This window comes from Hylaeus volcanicus, chromosome 1 (assembly GCF_026283585.1).
Source record: "Hylaeus volcanicus isolate JK05 chromosome 1, UHH_iyHylVolc1.0_haploid, whole genome shotgun sequence".
NCBI lineage: Eukaryota > Metazoa > Arthropoda > Insecta > Hymenoptera > Colletidae > Hylaeus > Hylaeus volcanicus.
In genome coordinates this window covers 9,193,133-9,213,491 of record NC_071976.1, presented here as the reverse complement: position 1 = coordinate 9,213,491, position 20,359 = coordinate 9,193,133, and the positions used below count along the sequence as shown (strand labels likewise).

The following is a 20,359-nucleotide window of genomic DNA, read 5'->3' as shown; positions in this document are numbered from 1 at the left end:
GATACGATCCATGTCAAACTTAAGCGCGAAGTCACACAGACAGTGGCATAATCAACTTCTAAACAAAGACGTTAAGTTGGAAAGACATCGTTTAGAAAAGCGCTCTGCTAGCTACCTGCCAACTTATTAATACCAGTTATTATTCGATTATATTTTATCTGCTAAATCGTCCATTTGAATCAGTCACACGTTGTCAGTCTGACGTAAGGCATTCCGAATGCGACTCGCGATCGTGCGTAAGCCAGATTTACGATCACGCCAAATTCCTTTGAATTGCGTATTCGCGGATGGCAAAGAGAGCAATCAACAACCATTTTGCATACCATATTATTAATAAGGTGAATTTGGCCTATTCATCTTATATTTGAATTTTAACATAAGAACATAGTAGTGTTTTAGTTGCCATGAGTAATGAATCGATGAAGATAAATACATGGACTATAATTGTCTCATGTTGATCGACAACTTGAGCAGTGCTCTTGATTGCAGCTTGTAATAGCGATCGAGGAAAGGAGTTGCCCTCCTTGTCTGTTAGATATGAATCTACTTAATGCGGCTCTCTAACTTGAGAGTAGATAAGAAACGAGCACCATTAGTTGACACTATCGATTAAAATCTACTTAAACGAGTGAAATGTGGCAGTATTTTTACCAATAATATTTCCGTAAAACTATTTTAATTTATATTTGATGATATTTGGTCAATACTAATCTAGAGTTCGAAAAAGACGCCTATAATCTAAAAAGAACTTGTCAAAGTTGACTACCAAAACATGTAGCCTAATTTCTTGAAGTGCAAAAGGTTAACCACATCCATTATTAATCTCTAAACCAATATACAAGCATCCCTTAATGAACACGTTCCTGATGATGTAGCCTAATTTCTTGAAGTGCAAAAGGTTAACAACATCCATTATTAATCTCTAAACCAATGTATAAGCATCCCTTAACACTTTATTTACCGGGAGCCTATTTTTAGGCTTTTTAATTGCAGTATTTAGCTATTCGAATTTATTTACTGTGTTGATGGTTGTCTACTTATAATGTTCAGTGTTTGGAAGCAGACTTGGCTTTCAATGTACCCAGTAACAGTATACAGGAATTATTGTCAGCCTAGATTGGCATATGATACTGTAGAAAATTCTTTTATGAATTAAAGTCTGTTTCTAAATAGCCCGGTAGATAAAGTGTTAATGAACATGTTCGCGATGATCATCCTAATTAACGTCGTTCTCTATTGTTTCAGAGCAACTATCAACTCGTTCCTCGTGATCGACCTGATAGGTTGTTGCTGCGTGTACATAGTCTTCATCTCCAGCAACGTGAAGGAGGTGGTCGACTATTATTCCCAGACCGATCGAGACGTACGACTTTACATGGCGGCGTTATTGCCACTGTTGATCATTTTCTCCCTGGTGAGGAACCTGAAGTATCTGGCGCCGTTCTCCATGATCGCGAACGTTCTGATCGCCACTGGAATGGGGATCACGTTCTACTACATCTTCAGCGACCTGCCCACCATTAGCGACCTGCCAAACTTCTCGAGCTGGTCTCAGTTACCTCTGTTCTTCGGCACGGCCATCTTCGCCTTGGAAGGCATCGGTGTTGTAAGTATAACGCTAAGTTTCAATAGTAATTTGTTAAGAGAAGAAATCGACTTTAATGAGTTCTTGAAGAGCTCTACTTGACACGTTGAGGGTACCTGTATCTTACTTTCTTGCCTGGCAGACTACGACATTATTCGAAGAAAGCAGCAATGGAACCTGGGAGGGTACTAATTTTTTTCTGGGTCAGAAAGTAGTCGTCTTTTTTATATTCTTGTAAAATTTGAAAATTATACAATTTTATAGAACTCTAAACTATTGGAAAGAGCTGGAAAGTTTCAGCCAAAAGTACCAGACTGTTCTTAATTAATTCGTCTATGAGTTTTACAAATTGGTCGCTTCGTTCGTATTCAGCTTGACAAGCATGATCGGTCGCAGAGGTAGCGGTTGAATTGCGTTTAGTATTTCAATCGCGCGGTATAACGTTACAAGAGAATGGCAGCTAGTCGCTGTATTGAAAATTCCGCCGCACACGAGTTCGGAGAAATCAACTCTTAAGTATTTCGCATTCTAGCGTCCTTCGGATGTGATTTCTTTTTTTTTTTAATCTTTCTTTTTTTAATTCAAATATCCCACGACGCTTCTTTTGCCTTGTAATTTAGAATATGCCCAAAAACAGTCACTTATTTGAATGAATTTTTGTCTTTAAACTCCCTTGATAATAACTTCTTTAAATTTTGTATGTTTACTTATATATACTTCAAGAAAACGTATTCTTTTTACAATGAAATATTTAGGTACTGATAAGCTTTGGTGAAAAAAACACTATTCTAGTGATTTTGTTTAATTAAACTTTATTAATTTGCAGGTAAAATAAAAACAAGTTAAATTGTTTCACTATCAGTACGAGCATAGTATAGATACGTTTTCTTTTTGATAAAAAGTAACTACGGAATCAATCTGCTAAAACTATTTTGTAATTTCTTTCAAACATTGTGAAATTAAACATGAATACTCATAGTTAAATTTACTAATGATCTAATACTTAGGTAATTATCAGTTAAAATCTGTCTTTATGTCAAATAGTATGATTCACACCTAAAAAGCATTAATTGATTAAGTGTTTCTCTTTATCAAACTGATAAACCTGGCAAGAATCGTGAATTGTATCGTTTATTTTTTTGTAGTATGTAACTGCACGTGATCGTTGTGTGTTTTGAAATTACTCGACACACAGAGTCGAAGGATGTAATTACACTTTTTGCGAATCACGGAAATTTATCAAGTCCGTGGTTATCTCTAAATCGATAAAAACGAACAACGCGCCGTGCCAATAACTCTCGAGTATCAGCTGTCACTCTAGCCATGTTAACTGTGTAGCAAAAATCTAATACCATAAACTATTACATCACAATCTGCATAAAGAAACGAGACAAATTAAGCACTTGGCTATCTTTTTCCTGAATTTATGGCTGACTAATGTAATATAACAGCGGCGGCAGCGAAACATAAAAATTCCAATTTGCGGTTTAAATAACCTGAAGGTTTATTTTGCGACTCGTGTACATTATTTTATTTGATGTCTGGAACAGAAAAACAATAACGAATTTAATTTAAAAATTTTACTATATTAACGTTATCTTTTTGACACTATAGTTTAAAAATGATGAGATTGTAATCTTAATTAACGCCATTTAAAAATGTTTTATTTACAAGACGAATAAATAAGTAATTATGCTAATGCGCATCGATGACCTTATCAGTTTGAACTGACTTGAAGTGCATTGAAGAGGTGAAAAACTAATTGTCGCTCACTCCCAGGTTTTACCTTAAATTAACGCCATTTGAAATTCTATAAATTATATAGTCAGACAATTAGGGTACTGCACTGGGGACAGTTTTAACTAATTTTCAAAAGAGAGCTATGAATATTTGTTATTCTTGAAGGAATCATTCAAAGTTCGACACTAGAAATCACCATCAAGTAACATTATCTAACCATCCCATTTCATATGCTTCCAGGTGATGCCCCTGGAGAACAATATGAAGACCCCGACGCATTTCATCGGTTGCCCCGGTGTCCTGAACACCGGCATGTTCTTCGTGGTGCTGTTGTACAGCACGGTCGGTTTCTTCGGCTACTGGCGGTACGGCGAGGACACGAAAGCATCGATCACGTTGAACCCACAACAAGACGAGATCCTCGCTCAGGCGGCGAAGCTGATGATTGCCGTAGCGATTTTCCTGACCTACGGTCTGCAGTTCTACGTGCCAATGGAGATCATCTGGAAGAATGCCAAACAATACTTCGGTTCGCGGAAGATGATCGCCGAGTACACGATCCGTATCATCCTGGTAGTATTCACAGTTGGCATGGCGATTGCTATACCAAATCTAGGTCCGTTTATATCTCTGGTGGGCGCCGTTTGTCTGTCCACTTTGGGACTCATGTTCCCATCCGTGATCGAGCTGGTGACCGTCTGGGAGCAAGAGAACGGCCTGGGCGCTTATTACTGGAGACTGTGGAAGAACCTGGCGATCATCGCGTTTGGCGTTCTGGGCTTCTTGACCGGCACCTACGTGAGCATCCAGGAGATCCTCGAGGAGCACAAATGAAGCGCCGGGTTCGAAGGAGCTGCGGTGCGACGGAATAATCGCTCAGCGCGTACCACAGATGCCGGCGTGTTCGACACCACCCGCGCTCCCCGCGAGGGACCTCGTCGGACGACCAGGACGACGACGACTAGGACGGCGGGACATGCCACCGACGCCGCCGCTGGAGCAACCAGGACGAGTTACGCGGCCACGCGAGCTCCGAACTTCTAGCTTCGTCTCGCTGCTTCTCTTTCCACATCGGTAGTACGACGACCGTACCGACGACGAAGACGTCACACGTAGATGGGCCCTAATCCCTCTCATATGGCCCACCTTGAGTTTTTACATTCTATCCTTTCGTTTGTTCTTTTTTATTTTGACCCTCCGTTGCACGATCCCGATGGGGAACCGAATGAAAGGAATTCCCACGAGGATTCACGCATAATTTTTATGGGAATTTATAGTAGGTGTAGTTGAGAATCCACCCTTGGTTATGACTTAGGCACCTTAGATTAATTTAGTGCTAGAGCTATTGAGTCCATCAACTTGACTCGTGTGTGTCCAGTCGGTCAATTATTAACGATGCCTTTGCCACAATTTTTGGTGACAATTAATGTAATAGGGGACTAATTATATCGATACAGTGATTTGTTCTTCAGTCCTCCAGGTTCAGAGCCGTCTCCAGGTTACGTTAGAAGAAGTTCCTATATGTTTTTAAACGAGTAATATTTTTTAATGAAACTTTGAATCATCCTTTTCAGCATGCAGTCATCAGTGTTTTCTGTTTTCTTGTTACACAAATATTTATCTTTCATTTTAAACAGTAAACTTGCACGATTTTTTAACGTTTGGTGGTATCACTACACCTCTGCAGGTTCCGTCACTTATCATACCGAGCAAGATGGACGTATAAGTAAGAAGTAATTTCTTTTCGAAGGATGCAATAAAATCCGTGCAATAGAGGGTTAAATCGTAGCCAGAGTTAGTTGTAACGCGTGTCACGCGCGGAAAGGAGTTCGCGTATCCGGACGGTTCTTTGATAACGAACGCCCGTCGTAGATTATCGCAACCAGCGCTGAATTAACATTTTGTAGACCCTGGGCTACAGGTACTGCGAGACCCACCATTATCGTTTTCAAAACAGGAAATAGTTGAAGAATAATTAAACTAATAGCGATTCAAATTTGAACAGTTGCTTTACGCAATTGTCGTTAAATACAAATAAATCAGTATTACAAAATGAAGTCGCAGAAGAAGAAAACTGTCTCATGCTTGTAATGTTATAGGTCCTCTAGAAACCCCTGAACCTGTTCAAGCCCATGTCTTAATTCAGCCTTGAGTGTGAACGTCGACGTCTGACAGTCCACTTATTCTTATCTGTAGCACTAGATATACGTACACCTAGTAGATACATTGTAATAGTAGATATCCGTTTCTCCTAACGTTTGCATCAGTTAACCGTGGACATTTATGAAACTGACGTAACGTACTTCGTTGAGAATGGAGACGAGCAAAATTCTCATACAGATAACAATAAGGAATAAAGAATGAACAACCGTTTTATCTTTTACTCGTTGAATAAAGATTTGATTTATAAAATTAAACATTTTACAATGAACGAATAAAAAATCGACCATCCGAAACTTGACTAATCGAATTAAATTGCTGAAGAACTCTGTTAGTTATCTGTCATTCGAATAAAATTTTGCTCCTCTCTGGCTCAAAGTCCGAGCATACCCGAACTCCTTTCGCAAAAAGCGTACGCAGCGACGTAGAACCGACGCCGTCGCTTCGTTTTCCCCTGCAACTCGTATAACCGAAATATGTATCGCATAGAATACGGGCTTGACGTATGCGTTAGAGATGTATCATCGATCTTCGCCGATCTACGTCAGAGTCGTCGCTGCTGACGTCGCGCCGTACAACGCCGTACGCCAAGCGCGCAATAAGAATCGTTAATGTCGTTTGTTCTACTTCCACCAGATGCTCCGTAAGGTCGTTTACACTTAACGGAGTAAATAGATCCGGAAGCGGGGACGACGAGTCGTGGACAAATCAAACCTCGACGTCTCATCGATCCGTCATTGGATAACTTTAGACACTAGTAAACAACGAGATCGTACATTCTGTTTCAAGTTTCAGTGTTCAAACATTCTGCACTATTCATTCTGAAGCATTCCGAGATATTCTGAACCATACTTTGAGCGCAGTCTTCGATAAATCAGAATATTACTTTCAAATTTTAATTTATATGATCTGAACTAGAGAAATCAAATTTTCTTGTATTTTCCTGAAACACCTCGGATGTCTAGGTGAAACAATTTCAAATCACCCTACCACCGATTCTACTTTCATTAAATTTCATCTAAATTTTAAATCCTCGATATGCTCATACAGAAAAAAAGTCTTGCATAAATATTTCTTCTAAAGTTGAATTAAAACTCGACTTATTTTTGGTGAAAGTGAACATTTTCGACAAATCATGCACGGCATTAATGATTCTCATCGCGCGTCGTTATTCGTTCGAGCGATTAACCGAGCAAAGTCAATGGCACAACGTGGCTCGGAGCACCCGGATCCACGGGATCAAGTGCGAAATGTTCAGAGACGAGTATTAAGGACGTGGATAGAGGCGCGCTCTTTTCCTCCCCTCTCATTTTATTATTTATTCGCGTTGCGTCGACCAGTACGCACGAACGACGAAGCTTTTTTTTTACATTGACTTTTGAACAGGGCTGTGACCTCTTGTCGAATTTTTCTGTATTCCAATATTCGACGAATACGATTCGAATACTATTCGAGTACTTGCCTATTCGAATACTATTCGAATGTAGGACTATTCGAAGGTTGAACTGTTGAAATAATCTGTTCGTATGTTGAACTCTGTGTTCGAATGTTAAAGTATTCAAACGCTATTCGTAGTTTATTCGTAGGATTCGAATACCTACACGATATTCGAATATTGACACTTGCCAACCGATCGAGAGGGATCTCCCTTTTCGCGTCCCGCAAACAAGTATTTATTAGTGACTGCATGCGATCTAAAATCAAAGATAATAGCGACAGGCGCTAGATGAGAGTTCATTTTTCAAAAGATGTACATATTTGAGATCACTTGTACTGCTTATAGAGCCTAATTGCATTTAAGAAAACAACATTTATACGTTCTTTTAATAAGAACAATAACTTCTAGCGACATTGATCTAATTGCACGCGAGTTAGTCTTTTATTTTCATGTAACTATAATCAATGAAATGCTACCAAATATTTTTAGAACCATCATCAGGTAATGCAAAATTTTAAGAAAATCTCGAATAGTTTCACAGAGATACAAGTATTATTTAAAAATGCCACGTTATTAATACCCACATAAATTGTTGGTCTCCAAGTCATATTATCGTGCGTAGTTAACGAGAACTGCGGTCAGCAAAGTGTTGAATTATTCGAATAGTCCCAGCCCTATTTCTAACACTCTCACAAACAACTGCGGGACGGTTTTACTTTTTCTAGTAGCTTACGTACGGGTATAGATATGTAAATTATACTTAAGCGTCATTTTTACCTACGAGCTGGGGACCGTTCGCGTTTTTATTTTATTCTTTTTTTTTTTGTTATTTGCTTTAACGTGCGTTCGTTCAAATTTGCCACGACGAGAGAATGATTTGTAAGATAAGAGGTTTCGTCGGCCGATCACGCGTGTACGTCGATCGCCGAAGGGAGATCTAACCCTTTGGGCTCGAGAGGTGACGAGTCTACGTCTTAGCTCATTAGGCGCTTCCGCAGCGACATAAACGATCTTAGGAGCTAGTGAGGCGTGCTACGGTGAGATCGTCTCTCGAGTGCAAAGAACTAATTCGATAAGAACCTAAATCGAGCGTGGATCTTCACCGAGTTGTAGCCTATTAAACTTGAGAATCGGATTGTCGGTGATGATCGTCGAGAATATTTACAATTAGGCGTTGAAAACTAGTTTCGCAGTACACGTTAACGCATCGACCGCCATATCGATCATTCGTTAGCGACTATTTCAAATTTCATAAAATTTTTATATATAATTGGAACATTTCAAATGACGAATAAAAGACGAATACCTTTTTTTATTCGGTACCATTTGAATAATAATTTGAATTATAAAATGGTATTATATTGGACGGACAAGAACTTATCCGAGCAATCATTCGATAGAATAAACGTCACGTATAAATCGGGACATGTTTGATTTCATTCATCGTCTATTGTTTAATAGATTACTCATAGCTATCATCTATTATTTAAAACCAACATTCATTAGATTAAACCAAATTTTCGCGTAGAATATTTTTGCTAAGACAATTATAGGATTTCTCTATGTTTAGTATTTATTAGATAACGTATATTGACAAAGGAAACTCGCATTGTTAAAAATAATAAACAGAATTTAACCAATACCGTATCTGTTACAACTTGTGAGCTTCGAATTCAAAGTTACACCCTCAGTTGCACCACTATATGATGCCATTTTTAAACATTTTTAATAGATTTTTTAATTCCAGTGTTCATTGTCCATTATCTGTTAATTGTTGTTAGTCTAGTTACAGTATGCGCAAAGTGATGTCAGTCTGTATTAACATTAGGCCATTTCAAGGGTTTATGTCACTTATTATTTTGCTATTCGAATTAATCAGTCACGGCTTTGTGTTATGAAAAATCATTATATCGTCGCTATAAAGTTTCTCAAGATTTTTTTTTTTTTTTTTTTTTTTTTTTATTATATATAAACACACTCTGTGACACGAACATAAGGGATGAATCTAATATATACTAACATGGAAAGACCTCTTGTAACTTGTTTAAAATATTGAAACTGAACATTCAAATGAGCTTGGTGGTCCATGCGTTAACGAACGATTCGATTCTACAGCAAACCATTGGAAAAATTGTAAACGCAAGTCTCCATCGACGTAATCGATCGACGTAGCTTCGATGGAAACTGTTGATCTGTTCCTAGTGCCTTGTTGCACAAAAACGCAAAAAAAAAACGTACAAAAGTGGTTACTAATTAAGGGTAAGAGGCAGAATGGCACGTAGGTGTGACGATATCGTGATAACGCGCTTGCTAGTCTGTAAGGAGATTCAGCGAATGACACAGTTAGTGTTGTTTGCGTCAGCGCGCGAGATTAGATCGCTTAATTGCATCTTTAACCTGACACCGAGAGGGTCGAGTCCGACGGATTTGACGTAGACGGGGGCGACTATGTAGGATGACATCGAGGCCAAAACGGACCTCATCAAATGAAAATTTCTTATTTTTCTACAATCGAATCGCTTCGTTGGACGAACATTTCGCGGGGCCATGTATCATTGGTAGTTCCGATTGGTAGACTCGGTTCGAATGATCGCTGTTTGGAGTGTACTAGAAATAGGAATGTATAGGTAGTTCGACAATTTCGATCAGAATTAGAAAACTCAATTTTTGAGAGTGATTTATGCGAACTTATTCCAATTCTGACTAAAATCGTCGGACAACCCCAATATTTTTATATTTGGGATACCTGCACAACCCTAATCTCTGCGATAACGTGTCGGCACGAGTATTTACTAGGGGTGTGCGGGATCCCGGTCGGGACGAGAATTCCTCCCGGGATCGGGATGGAATCCCGAGAATTTCAAAATCTCGAATACATCCGGGATTCCCGAGAATTTCGAGGTCCCGTAAATGTTCGGGATTCCCGGGAATTTTGAAATCCCGTACATTCGGATTGCTGAGATTTTCAAGAATAACAACACTTTCGGAAATCCCAGATATTATTTTATATCCCGTACATTGTCGGGAATCCCGGATTTTTGCGGGATCTCGTGTATTCTCGGGAATCTCGAATCAACTCGGGATCCCGCATAAACTCGAGAATCCCGAATATTTTCGGGAATCCCGCACACTCCTAGTATTTACTCATTTGAACCGAGTCTACCCTCATTCATGCTTCTCGGAGGCCAACGATACATAACTGACAGTTGTCGTTCATCGTCAGAGAAAGAAACAGGGACAAATGGAATTCAATCATTATCCGTAATAGGTGTTCGCTATCGGAGTTAAACTAGAGTTCAAAAGTCACGGAATAGTACAAAAATGAATAAGACTCGTATAACACTTTTCTTTCTTAGATCGGGTAAATGCTTCTCGTAGGCGAGTAGCACGCGAAACTTTAACGAAGATAAAACATCTCTGATTCGATTTGTGTTCGAGCGACGTATATTCGATCTTCGTTATTCTCCGAACAATTTCTATCATTCCGGTGTATCGACACATCAGAGAGTGCCGACCATTCGTTCCGACTATTTTCAAGTTACTATTCGTAGGTACAATTCGTTCTCGTTTCGAAAGCAGAGGTTGGCAAAATTTTACTAACGATACGTAAGATTAATGACTAGACTGCCCACGTTTGTGCATTCATGACAACTGGAAATATTGGGAAATGCACAAGGATGTGCTTAAGTTCAAAAATTAAAAGATAAGATAAAGGATACTTTCATTTAAATATCATTTTTCTATCTATTGGGTTAATTCATAAATATTTCTCGTTGCAGGTAAATAATAATAATAATCATACTTCAGGTATGTAGAAATTTTTAAATGGGAACAAATAATATTCAACGATGATAATTATATTATTAATCAAGATTTGTCACTTGATAAAATAACTGGAAATAAATTGCAAGTAAAATACCGAAAGTTACTCATACATCGACCCAATATATCTCCAGAAATATGAATTTGCACAAACATCCACAGTCTAATTATCAAGTTTCGATCCATTCAAAGTATAACTTCGCTTAAAAATTTCGAATTTCAATTTTCATTCAACAAACGACGCCTCAAATTGAAGGAATAAAAACTCAAGAAGAATGAAATGATCCTAAAAAGAATAAATCACACAATTTCTTATTTTTGAACATACTTACTTTATTTAAATAAGAAATTTGCCCACTTCTGTCGAGAAAACGGTGTTCAGTGCCTTGGTTCTTTCGTCACACGGGAATCGTAGGATTAAGATGAACAGACTTGCGCGCGTCGTTCCGATTTCAAATGTATCTTGTATGCGAACACGCAGAACGACGCACGATCACGTTTCGAAGACAATAACCGAAGCCACGGTATTCAATCACCATTTTCGTCATTGCCGTTGCAGAACGCGCGTTCGAACGAGGAACGGAAACAGAAGCCTGTTTCCTCGTTGAACCGCGGTAAAACTGTTGAATTTTTGCCAAGCTTCATCCATGTTTCACCCACCATTCTTCTATACTCGTCCATTCTTTATCCATCAAGGTTTTTTCACGTACGTACACGTATACACAGACACACGGACAGCCCAAGACGATAGTCTCTACCATATTGTACGATGACTTATATTTTTCGAACAAGATCTTTAAAAAAAAAAAAAAAAAAAAAAAAAAAGCGGAAAGACTTGTATCTTTTTAGGAGAAAGTTGTGATTTATGGAAACGCGTCGCCGAGAGACGAAATATACATGCTGTTTCGCCGCTTTTGTACTTCGGACTTCCATAAACAATCGCACACGCGCGTCTATATGTGGCAATAGTTCGCCGCGAAAAAGGGGACGTCGTTTCACGTGCACGCGTGTACCGTGCACGCGCTGTCAATTTGTCAGTCATTGTACCAAACAATGTTACGATATTTAATACACGATGAATCGATTTGCAAAAGACCAACGCTGTTATCTTTTTTACCTAGATTATCCTTCCTGCAAGACTAGAAGCACGCTGGTACGTTGTGGAGATTGGTGAGAAACTGTTAGCTGGTAGCTGCCTCGAATGAATCCTTGTGAAGGATTGTTGAAAGGTGGAACAAGAATGAGAAAATTCACTTATCATATACAGGGTGTCCCAGCCTTAGTGATACAGCGCTCTAACTTCAAAACTATCGGCTGAATGGAAAATTTCAAATATGAAAATTGCATGGTAAAGTGGGGCTCATGTTCCAGCGAGAAGGAATTTTTGTTAACTTTGTTATTTAACGAGATTTTGCATTGATGCAGTTAGCACCATGCGGTTCTTGAAATCGATACGGAGGAAAATGGAAAGAATCCCAATATTCTGGGCCTAGAATCCCAAGCGAGACCCTCCGTATCGATTTCAAGAACCGCATGGTGCTAACTGCATCAATGGGACCGCCGAGATTTTTCCTTGAAAATTAGCAAACTTTGAAGCGTTATAGCTTGAAAACTAATAAAAATCGAGTAAATACATTAAAGCTTAATGAATTTGTCATGAAAAGTACTATCGCATGGTATAAAAAAAAAATATATAGTTCCATTTGAAAAACGAAACTTGACCATCATATCTCGTTAAACAACAAAGTTAACAAAAATTCCTTCTCGCTGGAACATGAGCCCCACTTTACCATGCAATTTCTATACCGGGTGTCCCAGAATTAGTGTAAGAACCGGAAATGGGATGTAGCTGAAACGATTTTGAACGACAATTTCGTTTGCAAAAATGGATGTTGCTTCGTTTTTGAATTATTAACGAAAAACCACGGACCAATCACAGCGCCTGAGTATCCCGCGCTCGGCCACGAGAGGCTGGCTCGAGGCGCTGCTATTTGCGCTGTGATTGGTCGGTGGTTTTTTGTTAATAATTCAAAAATCAAGCACCATCCGACATTTTTGCTAAGGAAATTGTGAATTTAGAATCGTTTCAGCTACACCCTGTATAATATTACATGTAACTAATAAATATATATACACTTGTAATAATAATATAACGATGTATAATGATAATTGCAGGTAAGGTGCTCTATTCCAGGACTTTTGCCATCAACTAACTTTCATGATCGCGCAAGACATCCTTCTTAATCTTAACCCATTATCTAACTGTTTATTTGGGTACAGTCTATATTTTAAAAGAGAACTTTCTGTATTAGTATTTATTAATATTGCCTAACTAGTTTTTTTGCATACTATTACAAGGTACGTCAAAAGTCCTATTTGTTTTCTCAAATTGAGACAATAAACTAAACAACCAGCAGCACAGTTAATAGATAATAAATAAAATGTTAATTAATCGAGTTTTAGAGACTGAGGAAGTTCTCAAGTCCCGTTACTTTGTCACAAATGCAAGATTATCGTCGTCATATCTAGAAGAGATGTCAGTTTGTCTTTCAATGGTCTTTCGAAAAATCATGTGCTTGCGTCAAAAAATTTGCATTCATTGTGAGACGTACCTTCTGACTACAATAAGTTGGGTCGAGCTCGTGAACTCTGTCCAGTGTCAGAATAAAGATTATCTCTTGTTTACAATATCAATTGCTGGATGTTTAAATTTGGCCGCATTTTATGAGACGCAAAATACGTTAACGATTCGAAGTTTTATTCATACGTGTAAGAATAAAAATATGAATTCCAAATTGACATGTCATATCTATGTATCTATATATATAGATATTACTGAATATATATATACATATTCATGCCGAGTAACCTCCACGTTTGTTGAAGTCGGTTAAAAAGAGACTAAGGAGAAACCAGAAGTTGATGTGGCGCAATCGAACTTGAATGCTATTCGGCGTTCGTCGAGCGGTTAGACTAAATCACTCGAATCTACGATTCAATATATTACGTATATTGGAAAGTACTGTCCGTTTTTAGAATAAAACAAAATAATAAATTGTTCATACCTTGAATAAACATTGATTGGATAATATAATTTTGATCACTAGTTTATGACATCTTGCCAGCGCGATTCCAATTTGTATAGCATTATTAATGAATATTAACGACAGAATTAGAAAACATATTAATGAATAGTAACGGACAGAACTTTCCGGTAGACCTACTACAACACAAGCACTTATTAGCATCATACTTTTTCTACGCTTCAAGCCAAATGATAAAAAATTCGATAAACATGTATCCTGTATCTCATTTGTGGTTTAACCTTGTGGTTTACAGTATAAAAAAATCATTTGCATAGAGGAAATCTTTAGTTTTGCGGTGAAATCGGAAGGAAACGTTACATTGCGCGTACTCGTGCGTATTACATCGTGCTTGGATAATGTAAATAATTGAAAAAATATTCAAATTTTAGGTAAAGTATCGTAGCAAGTCTCTTGCTATAAATTCTTTAATTGTTATGCAAAGTATAAATAAAAATTATGTCGTTTTAACACAGAGTTAGAACGTGTCTATTTATTCATTATACTCCGTAGAACATCTTCTAACGTTCCTTCTTTTCAGGTTCGTGTTAACTCCGACGTAGAGAACAATGGAAACGTGCTTAGCAGCAGGTTGCAATGCTGCACTATCGTCGACGCCACCGACTGTTTTCGCTCATCTGATCCAAGCAATTTTGGCATCGCAATGCGCCTTGGGGGGCGGCGGAGGGATTTATCCGGCAGATCGTACCGAGGAAATTTTATCTTCCAGAAGGGAATTCGACTTTGTAATAGCTGGAGCTGGAACGGCTGGTAGCATTCTAGCCAAAAGGCTGACCGAAGTAGAAGATTGGAACGTTTTATTGATCGAGGCTGGGGAGGATCCTAGCCCTGAAAGCGACATTCCTGGTATTATGATACTCATGTTTGGTGGAAACGAGGATTACGTTTATGAGGTACTCATACGATGGTATGAGGGTACAAAAAAAGTAAATTTAACGGTCTAATCACGCTGTGAAAGAGTGGTCGAAACACAAAAACAAGGTCATTTTAAAAATTTTCAGAAAATTTTTTATTTTTCTACGTAATCGCCACATCTTTCAATACATTCCGTATAACGAATAACAAGCTTTTGAATTCCCAAGGCGTAATGACTTTCGTCCACTTTGCGTCCGCTGGTCGTTCTTCGCGCTCTTCATCGTGCAACTCTTCGCGGCCATTTAGGAACGCTGTTCGTCAACGCGTAACCCATCTGCAGGCTCACGCATCTATCGCCGTAAACAGAACATAATTCTCGATAAATTTCTGTGGCTGTGAAGTTTTTAACGGTAAAAAAACGTATTATACTACGCGGTTCACACTTGGACGCAAATTTTAACGGAATCGCCATTATAAAATGTTACAAAACACGCGATAATCGACCGACCAGAGTCTACGACACACGAAACTGATAGTCCGAGAGCCCGCGACAGAAATGGGTGACTCGGGTTCAGAAATGCTTGGTCTGGCATGAATTCAATGGTGCAACGCCTCACTATGGCGTTTTATAATAATTTGATTTTTGGCCAAAATCATTACTACTGACATTTTTAGTGTGTATTGTTGACATACCAAATTGAAAGTTGGTCCGGCAGATTGTAAGCAGTGCTAAATGGGTCTGGCAGTCGGAAAACCTTGTTGGAAAAACGAAGTAGTTTGACTAAAATCATTAGCACCCATTTAGCACCGCTTACAATCTGCCAGTCGAACTTTTTTATAATTTCAGTCAAAGATACTGTTATTTCTTACATGTTTCCGACTTTCTAAGGGAGCGATGCACCGTTTGTGCTTTGCCAGCGTTGGATTATTTTTATTCTTTAGTAGAAAACAGTCAAATAGCAAAAGGATATTTGTAATGAAATTGGCCGAAATTTTATGTCGCAGGCTCTCTCGGACTATGATCAAAATAAATGAGAGAACATGTTCCTAAAATTTTGTAGTTCTACCTTCTCACCGAGACCAGCGCTAACATCGTTAAACTTACTTTCTGAACGACCCTCGTATTACCGATTGCCGAAAGAACTGTGATTATAGAATTTTAACTAACATCTGAGACATTCTCAGTTGTCCATTTATACTACATATTTTAGACTTTTTAAAAGAATAGAGAATCATCACATCGAAGATGAAAGGTAACTAACACAAAAGATTCCATTATCACCGTCTCACGATATAAACAATTCCTTCCACAAGGTTGAACCACAAGAGGGTTCCTGCCAGGGCATGAAAAACAAACGATGCAGATGGTCGAAGGGCAAAGCACTCGGGGGCAGTTCGGTCATCAACGCCATGATTCACGTGTTCGGAAACGACCGAGACTACAACGAATGGGCGAACCTGGGTAACTCGGGATGGAGCTACGAAGAAGTATTACCTTACTTCAGGAAATCCCTGAGCTGTTCACCAGAACTGCAAGCAAAATTAGGGAAATTTTGTGGAGCCAATGGACCAATGAAAATCAGAGATTATAGTAGCAATGTGACAGATATACAGAACATCATCTTAGACGGTGCACGCGAGTTAGGGTTCGAGAGTTTAAACAGTGATCGTTTCACCGGTTTCTGGAAAACCCCAGGTACGATCGACAATAAGCAACGTATGAACGTAGCGAAGGCTTTCTTGTCCCCTGTCAAAGACAGAAAGAACCTATACGTGATGAAATCCAGCAGAGTGGACAAAATCCTGTTGAACGATAAAAAAGCAACTGGTGTCAGAGTCACTTTGAAGAACGGTCAATCGATAGACATAAAAGCGTCAAAAGAAGTGATCCTCTCAGCAGGTAGTATCGCCAGTCCTCAGCTGATGATGCTTTCGGGCATCGGTCCCAAGAAACACCTAGATGAGATGGGAATCCCCACAGTAGTTGATCTACCTGTTGGTAAGAACCTTCAGGACCACCTGACATGGTTAGGACTTCGCATAAGTTACTCGAACGAGTCATCCACTCCTCCACTTCCAACGGATCTGCTAGACAACATGTATGACTATTTGCTACATAATAGAGGCGTGTTTACAATCCTCCCAGTAGATCTCCTAGGTTTCGTCGATGTCAACGATCCCACGTCTAGGTACCCAAACATCCAGTTTCATTTCCTCACAATTTCACGGTGGAACGCATTGCTAGGATACGCTTTCACGACAGCGTTCAATGTTGACTCTGATCAGGAGTTACAAAAGCAGATCATGGAAAACGACTTGATCATTCCCATGGCGGTTTTACTGAAACCGAAGAGTCGAGGTAGAGTCGAATTGCGCAGCACCAATCCAGCTGAATCCGTGAAGATTTACACGAATTACTTTGCTGAAGAGGAAGACATGGAAACGTTGTTCAAGTCTGTCGATACGCTCAAGTCTCTAGTGAACACGGAGACGTTTAAGAAGCATGGAATGAGATTGGATCACGTTGATATACCTGACTGTCGAGAGACTAAGCAGGATTCCAAGGAATATTGGGAGTGTAATGCTAGGCATCTCAGCACTTCGTTGTTCCATGCCGCTGGAACGGCTAGGATGGGTCTTGTAGATGATGAAAAGGCAGTCGTGGATCCCAGATTGAGAGTCCATGGTATCAAAGGGCTGAGAGTGATCGATGCCTCGATCATGCCGAGTATCGTCAGTGGAAACACTAATGCGGCGACTATAATGATCGCGGAAAAGGGAGCGGATATGGTAAAGATGGACTGGTTCATAAAAGTTCACGAAGAGTTGTAAAAGTTAGCTTAAATTAATGTAGATGTTATTATCTTCATGAATTCATGTAATCAATAATTATTGTTAAAAACTCTTTATAAATTCGTTTAACGTATAATTATTGTTAAAAACTCTTTATAAATTCATTTAACGTATAATTATTGTTACAAAACTATGTACAATTATGATTTTTTTTTACAAATACCTACTCCAACTTCAGTTGGTTAATATACGTTAATGCAAATTTACCGCAATCCTTTAATCCAAACTGATTGCCAGCCATGCGTAGAGAGTGGTGCGCACTCGTACAAGTAAACATGTACATACATATTATTTCTAGGTCCATGACTTTAACCTATAAAACACGCGAGTATGGAGCCCTTGATGTTTATGAAAGCCAACCTATCACACGATCGACGACAATGATTTTTTTAAATAATATCCAGTGTTTCAGCTGTGCATAATTAAAAGCTTGTCGAGAAAGAGTGTCATCGTCATGTTCTCCTCAAATGGCAAATATTAATACTTACCTGTTTTCACTCGAACTACACTTGGAAAGCAACTCCCAAATCACTGTCACTTATCATATAAGTTTGTATTAATTAAATAGTTAAAAAATGTCAAATAAAAGAAAGCGTTCTACATGTTCTGAAGATTCCAATGATACTTTGGATGAAGACAGTGACTGTTCGATGAAAGGAATCATTGAGTACTACGATAGCGAGAACAGTGATATATTTCCAATACCTCTTGAAGTGTTGAAATGTACATTTTCAGATGATTCGAACAGCGATGAATGTATGAATACAGTGTCCGATCAGTGGAAATGGACAACAAACAAAAATAATCCAAAAATATGGCAATATTCGAATACATCAGGTGTAAATGAGTCAGTTTTAGAAAGATTAGGTAGTAATGTCAGTGTTTTAGATGTCTTTAATGAAATTTTAGATGAACAATTCTGGCAACTGTTAGTCACAGAAATGAATCGATTTGCTAATCAGCAATTAACTGACAACAATTACAAGAAAAAAAGATTTGATGAAAAGTGGTTTCCAACCAATGTGTACGAAATGAAAGCCTATTTTGCTTTGTGTATAATTATGGCACAAGTAAAAAAACCATCAGTTCAAATGTATTGGAGTAAAAGGACAGTTATATTAACTCCAATTTTTGAAGAAACTATGCCTTTTTGGAGATTTCTATTACTTTCACGATATTTACATTTTTCTAATGAAGAAACAGGAGATCAGAATGACACACTACAAAAAATTAGGAGTATTATAACTTTTTTTAACAATAAATTCAAACAATTGTACAGGCCAGAGGAAAATGTATTCATGTATGAATCTCTTATGAAATTTAGAGGACATCTTTCTCATATGCAATTTGATTCAACAAGAAGGACTAGATTCAGGATTCAATTTTACAAACTTTGCGAATCCAATACAGGATTCTGTATGGCATTCAAAATGTGTACAGAACAAAAAAGAAATGTAGTTCATGACTATGCATCAGAAAGTGCAGTAATGGAATTATCTGAATCATTATGGAATAATGGACATACATTGTTCCTGGATAGTTGGTGTTCGTCACCAAATCTGTATATAAAATTACATGAAAAAAAAGTGAATGTTGTGGGAACTGTAAGTAAAAACAGAGAAGATATGCCGAAAGATCTATCATTAAAGAAATTGAAGAAAGGTGAATTTGAAACACAATCCTGTAATGGTTTGTTGGCATTAAAATTGCGAGACAAGAAGGATATATACCTTTTATCTACAAAGCATGAAGACGTAACAGTCCTAGAAAGAGAGCAGGCTAAGAAAAGGATCTCAATACCTAGTTGTATATCTGAATACAATAAAGGCATAGGTAGTATAGATCGTAGAAATCAATTTTTGGCCTGCTTTCCTAGAATGAGAAAATTCGTGAAAGAATATACAAAAATGTTCTTCTACATGACAGATATAGCCATTTTTAATGCACATGTTTTATTCAATAAACTGAATGATAAGAAAAAAATGAATTACATAGATTTTCGAACAGAAGTGGCGGAGGCTTTGTTGCGATCAGTACAACTACCTAAATACAGTACATATGAAAGACCATCACAGCGTGCAATACCGTCGCAGGCAAAGCATTGGGGACATTTTCCAAGACATATACCTTCGACAGAAAAGAAAGAAAGACCTTCAAGAACATGTAAGGTATGCTCAAGAAGAAAGGAAAGAAGTGAAACTACGTGGGAATGTAAAAAATGTTTAGTAGCCTTACATGTTCCAGAATGTTTCGAAATTTATCACACCATCGAGGACTACTGATTAGAACATCTTGCATCTTAATCTTGCAACCATTTTATAAGTCTCATATTATTTTAAAACACATTTGATCAAATCTGCTTGGGATTTAAATGTATATTTTCTATACTTTTTGTATTTATATGTATCTGTTATCAAATGTATATTGACTTTAATGTCATGTTTATAAAATTAATTAGAATATTATTTTGTACAGAATACTAGTTTAATTAGAATAATATTAATTGGTGAAAAATTAGGAATGTTAACTATTGTTAAACATTTTATATTAACTGAAAATGAACAAGTAGAAAACAAGTACAATAATCCTTTTATTTGTAAATAGACGATAAAGAAGATAATTTATAAATGTAAAAGGCATAAACATTGCAAAAGACTTTCGAAAAAGAGGTCTTAAAATCGTGTGTTTTGAAAACAAAATATGCTTATTAGTCAGATAATTATAATAAACTACTATAAGAAAATAATCTTGCAACCATTTTATAAGTCTCATATTATTTTAAAACACATTTGATCAAATCTG

At 37.9% G+C, this 20,359-nt stretch overlaps 3 protein-coding genes across 6 annotated transcripts in view; all 3 read left to right on the top strand.

The window, feature by feature from the left end:
- The window catches only part of LOC128880095 (proton-coupled amino acid transporter-like protein pathetic), a 60,901-nt gene extending 49,061 nt beyond the window's left edge, over nucleotides 1–11,840 (top strand). For all 4 annotated transcript variants that reach the window (XM_054129826.1, XM_054129818.1, XM_054129810.1 and 1 more), the window contains exons 4-5: nucleotides 1,246–1,606; nucleotides 3,566–11,840. In XM_054129826.1, coding sequence (XP_053985801.1) covers nucleotides 1,246–1,606; nucleotides 3,566–4,159 — 955 coding nt within the window. In that variant the 3' untranslated portion in view covers nucleotides 4,160–11,840. The remainder of the gene's footprint in view (nucleotides 1–1,245; nucleotides 1,607–3,565) is intronic.
- A 2,225-nt stretch (nucleotides 11,841–14,065) lies between these two features.
- LOC128880887 (glucose dehydrogenase [FAD, quinone]-like) lies at nucleotides 14,066–17,763 on the top strand. The gene is made up of 3 exons (XM_054131428.1): nucleotides 14,066–14,220; nucleotides 14,370–14,742; nucleotides 16,019–17,763. Exons 2-3 carry the CDS (start codon nucleotides 14,398–14,400, stop codon nucleotides 17,534–17,536), a joined length of 1,863 nt encoding a protein of 620 aa, XP_053987403.1. The 5' UTR covers nucleotides 14,066–14,220; nucleotides 14,370–14,397; the 3' UTR covers nucleotides 17,537–17,763.
- Nucleotides 17,764–17,902: 139 nt separating this feature from the next.
- LOC128880896 (piggyBac transposable element-derived protein 4-like) lies at nucleotides 17,903–20,303 on the top strand. The gene is made up of 2 exons (XM_054131441.1): nucleotides 17,903–19,848; nucleotides 19,930–20,303. Exon 1 carries the CDS (start codon nucleotides 18,133–18,135, stop codon nucleotides 19,837–19,839), a length of 1,707 nt encoding a protein of 568 aa, XP_053987416.1. The 5' UTR covers nucleotides 17,903–18,132; the 3' UTR covers nucleotides 19,840–19,848; nucleotides 19,930–20,303.
- Nucleotides 20,304–20,359: the final 56 nt, after the last annotated feature.

What these genes read in the sequence shown, in the direction of transcription:
- LOC128880887 (XM_054131428.1), top strand. Translation starts at nt 14,398, where the DNA reads ATGGAAACGTGCTTAGCAGCAGGTTGCAATGCTGCACTATCGTCGACG. An exon ending in ACGAGGATTACGTTTATGAG is followed by an intron (nt 14,743 to 16,018) that starts GTACTCATACGA and finishes TCCTTCCACAAG; the next exon opens with GTTGAACCACAAGAGGGTTC.
- LOC128880896 (XM_054131441.1), top strand. Translation starts at nt 18,133, where the DNA reads ATGTCAAATAAAAGAAAGCGTTCTACATGTTCTGAAGATTCCAATGAT.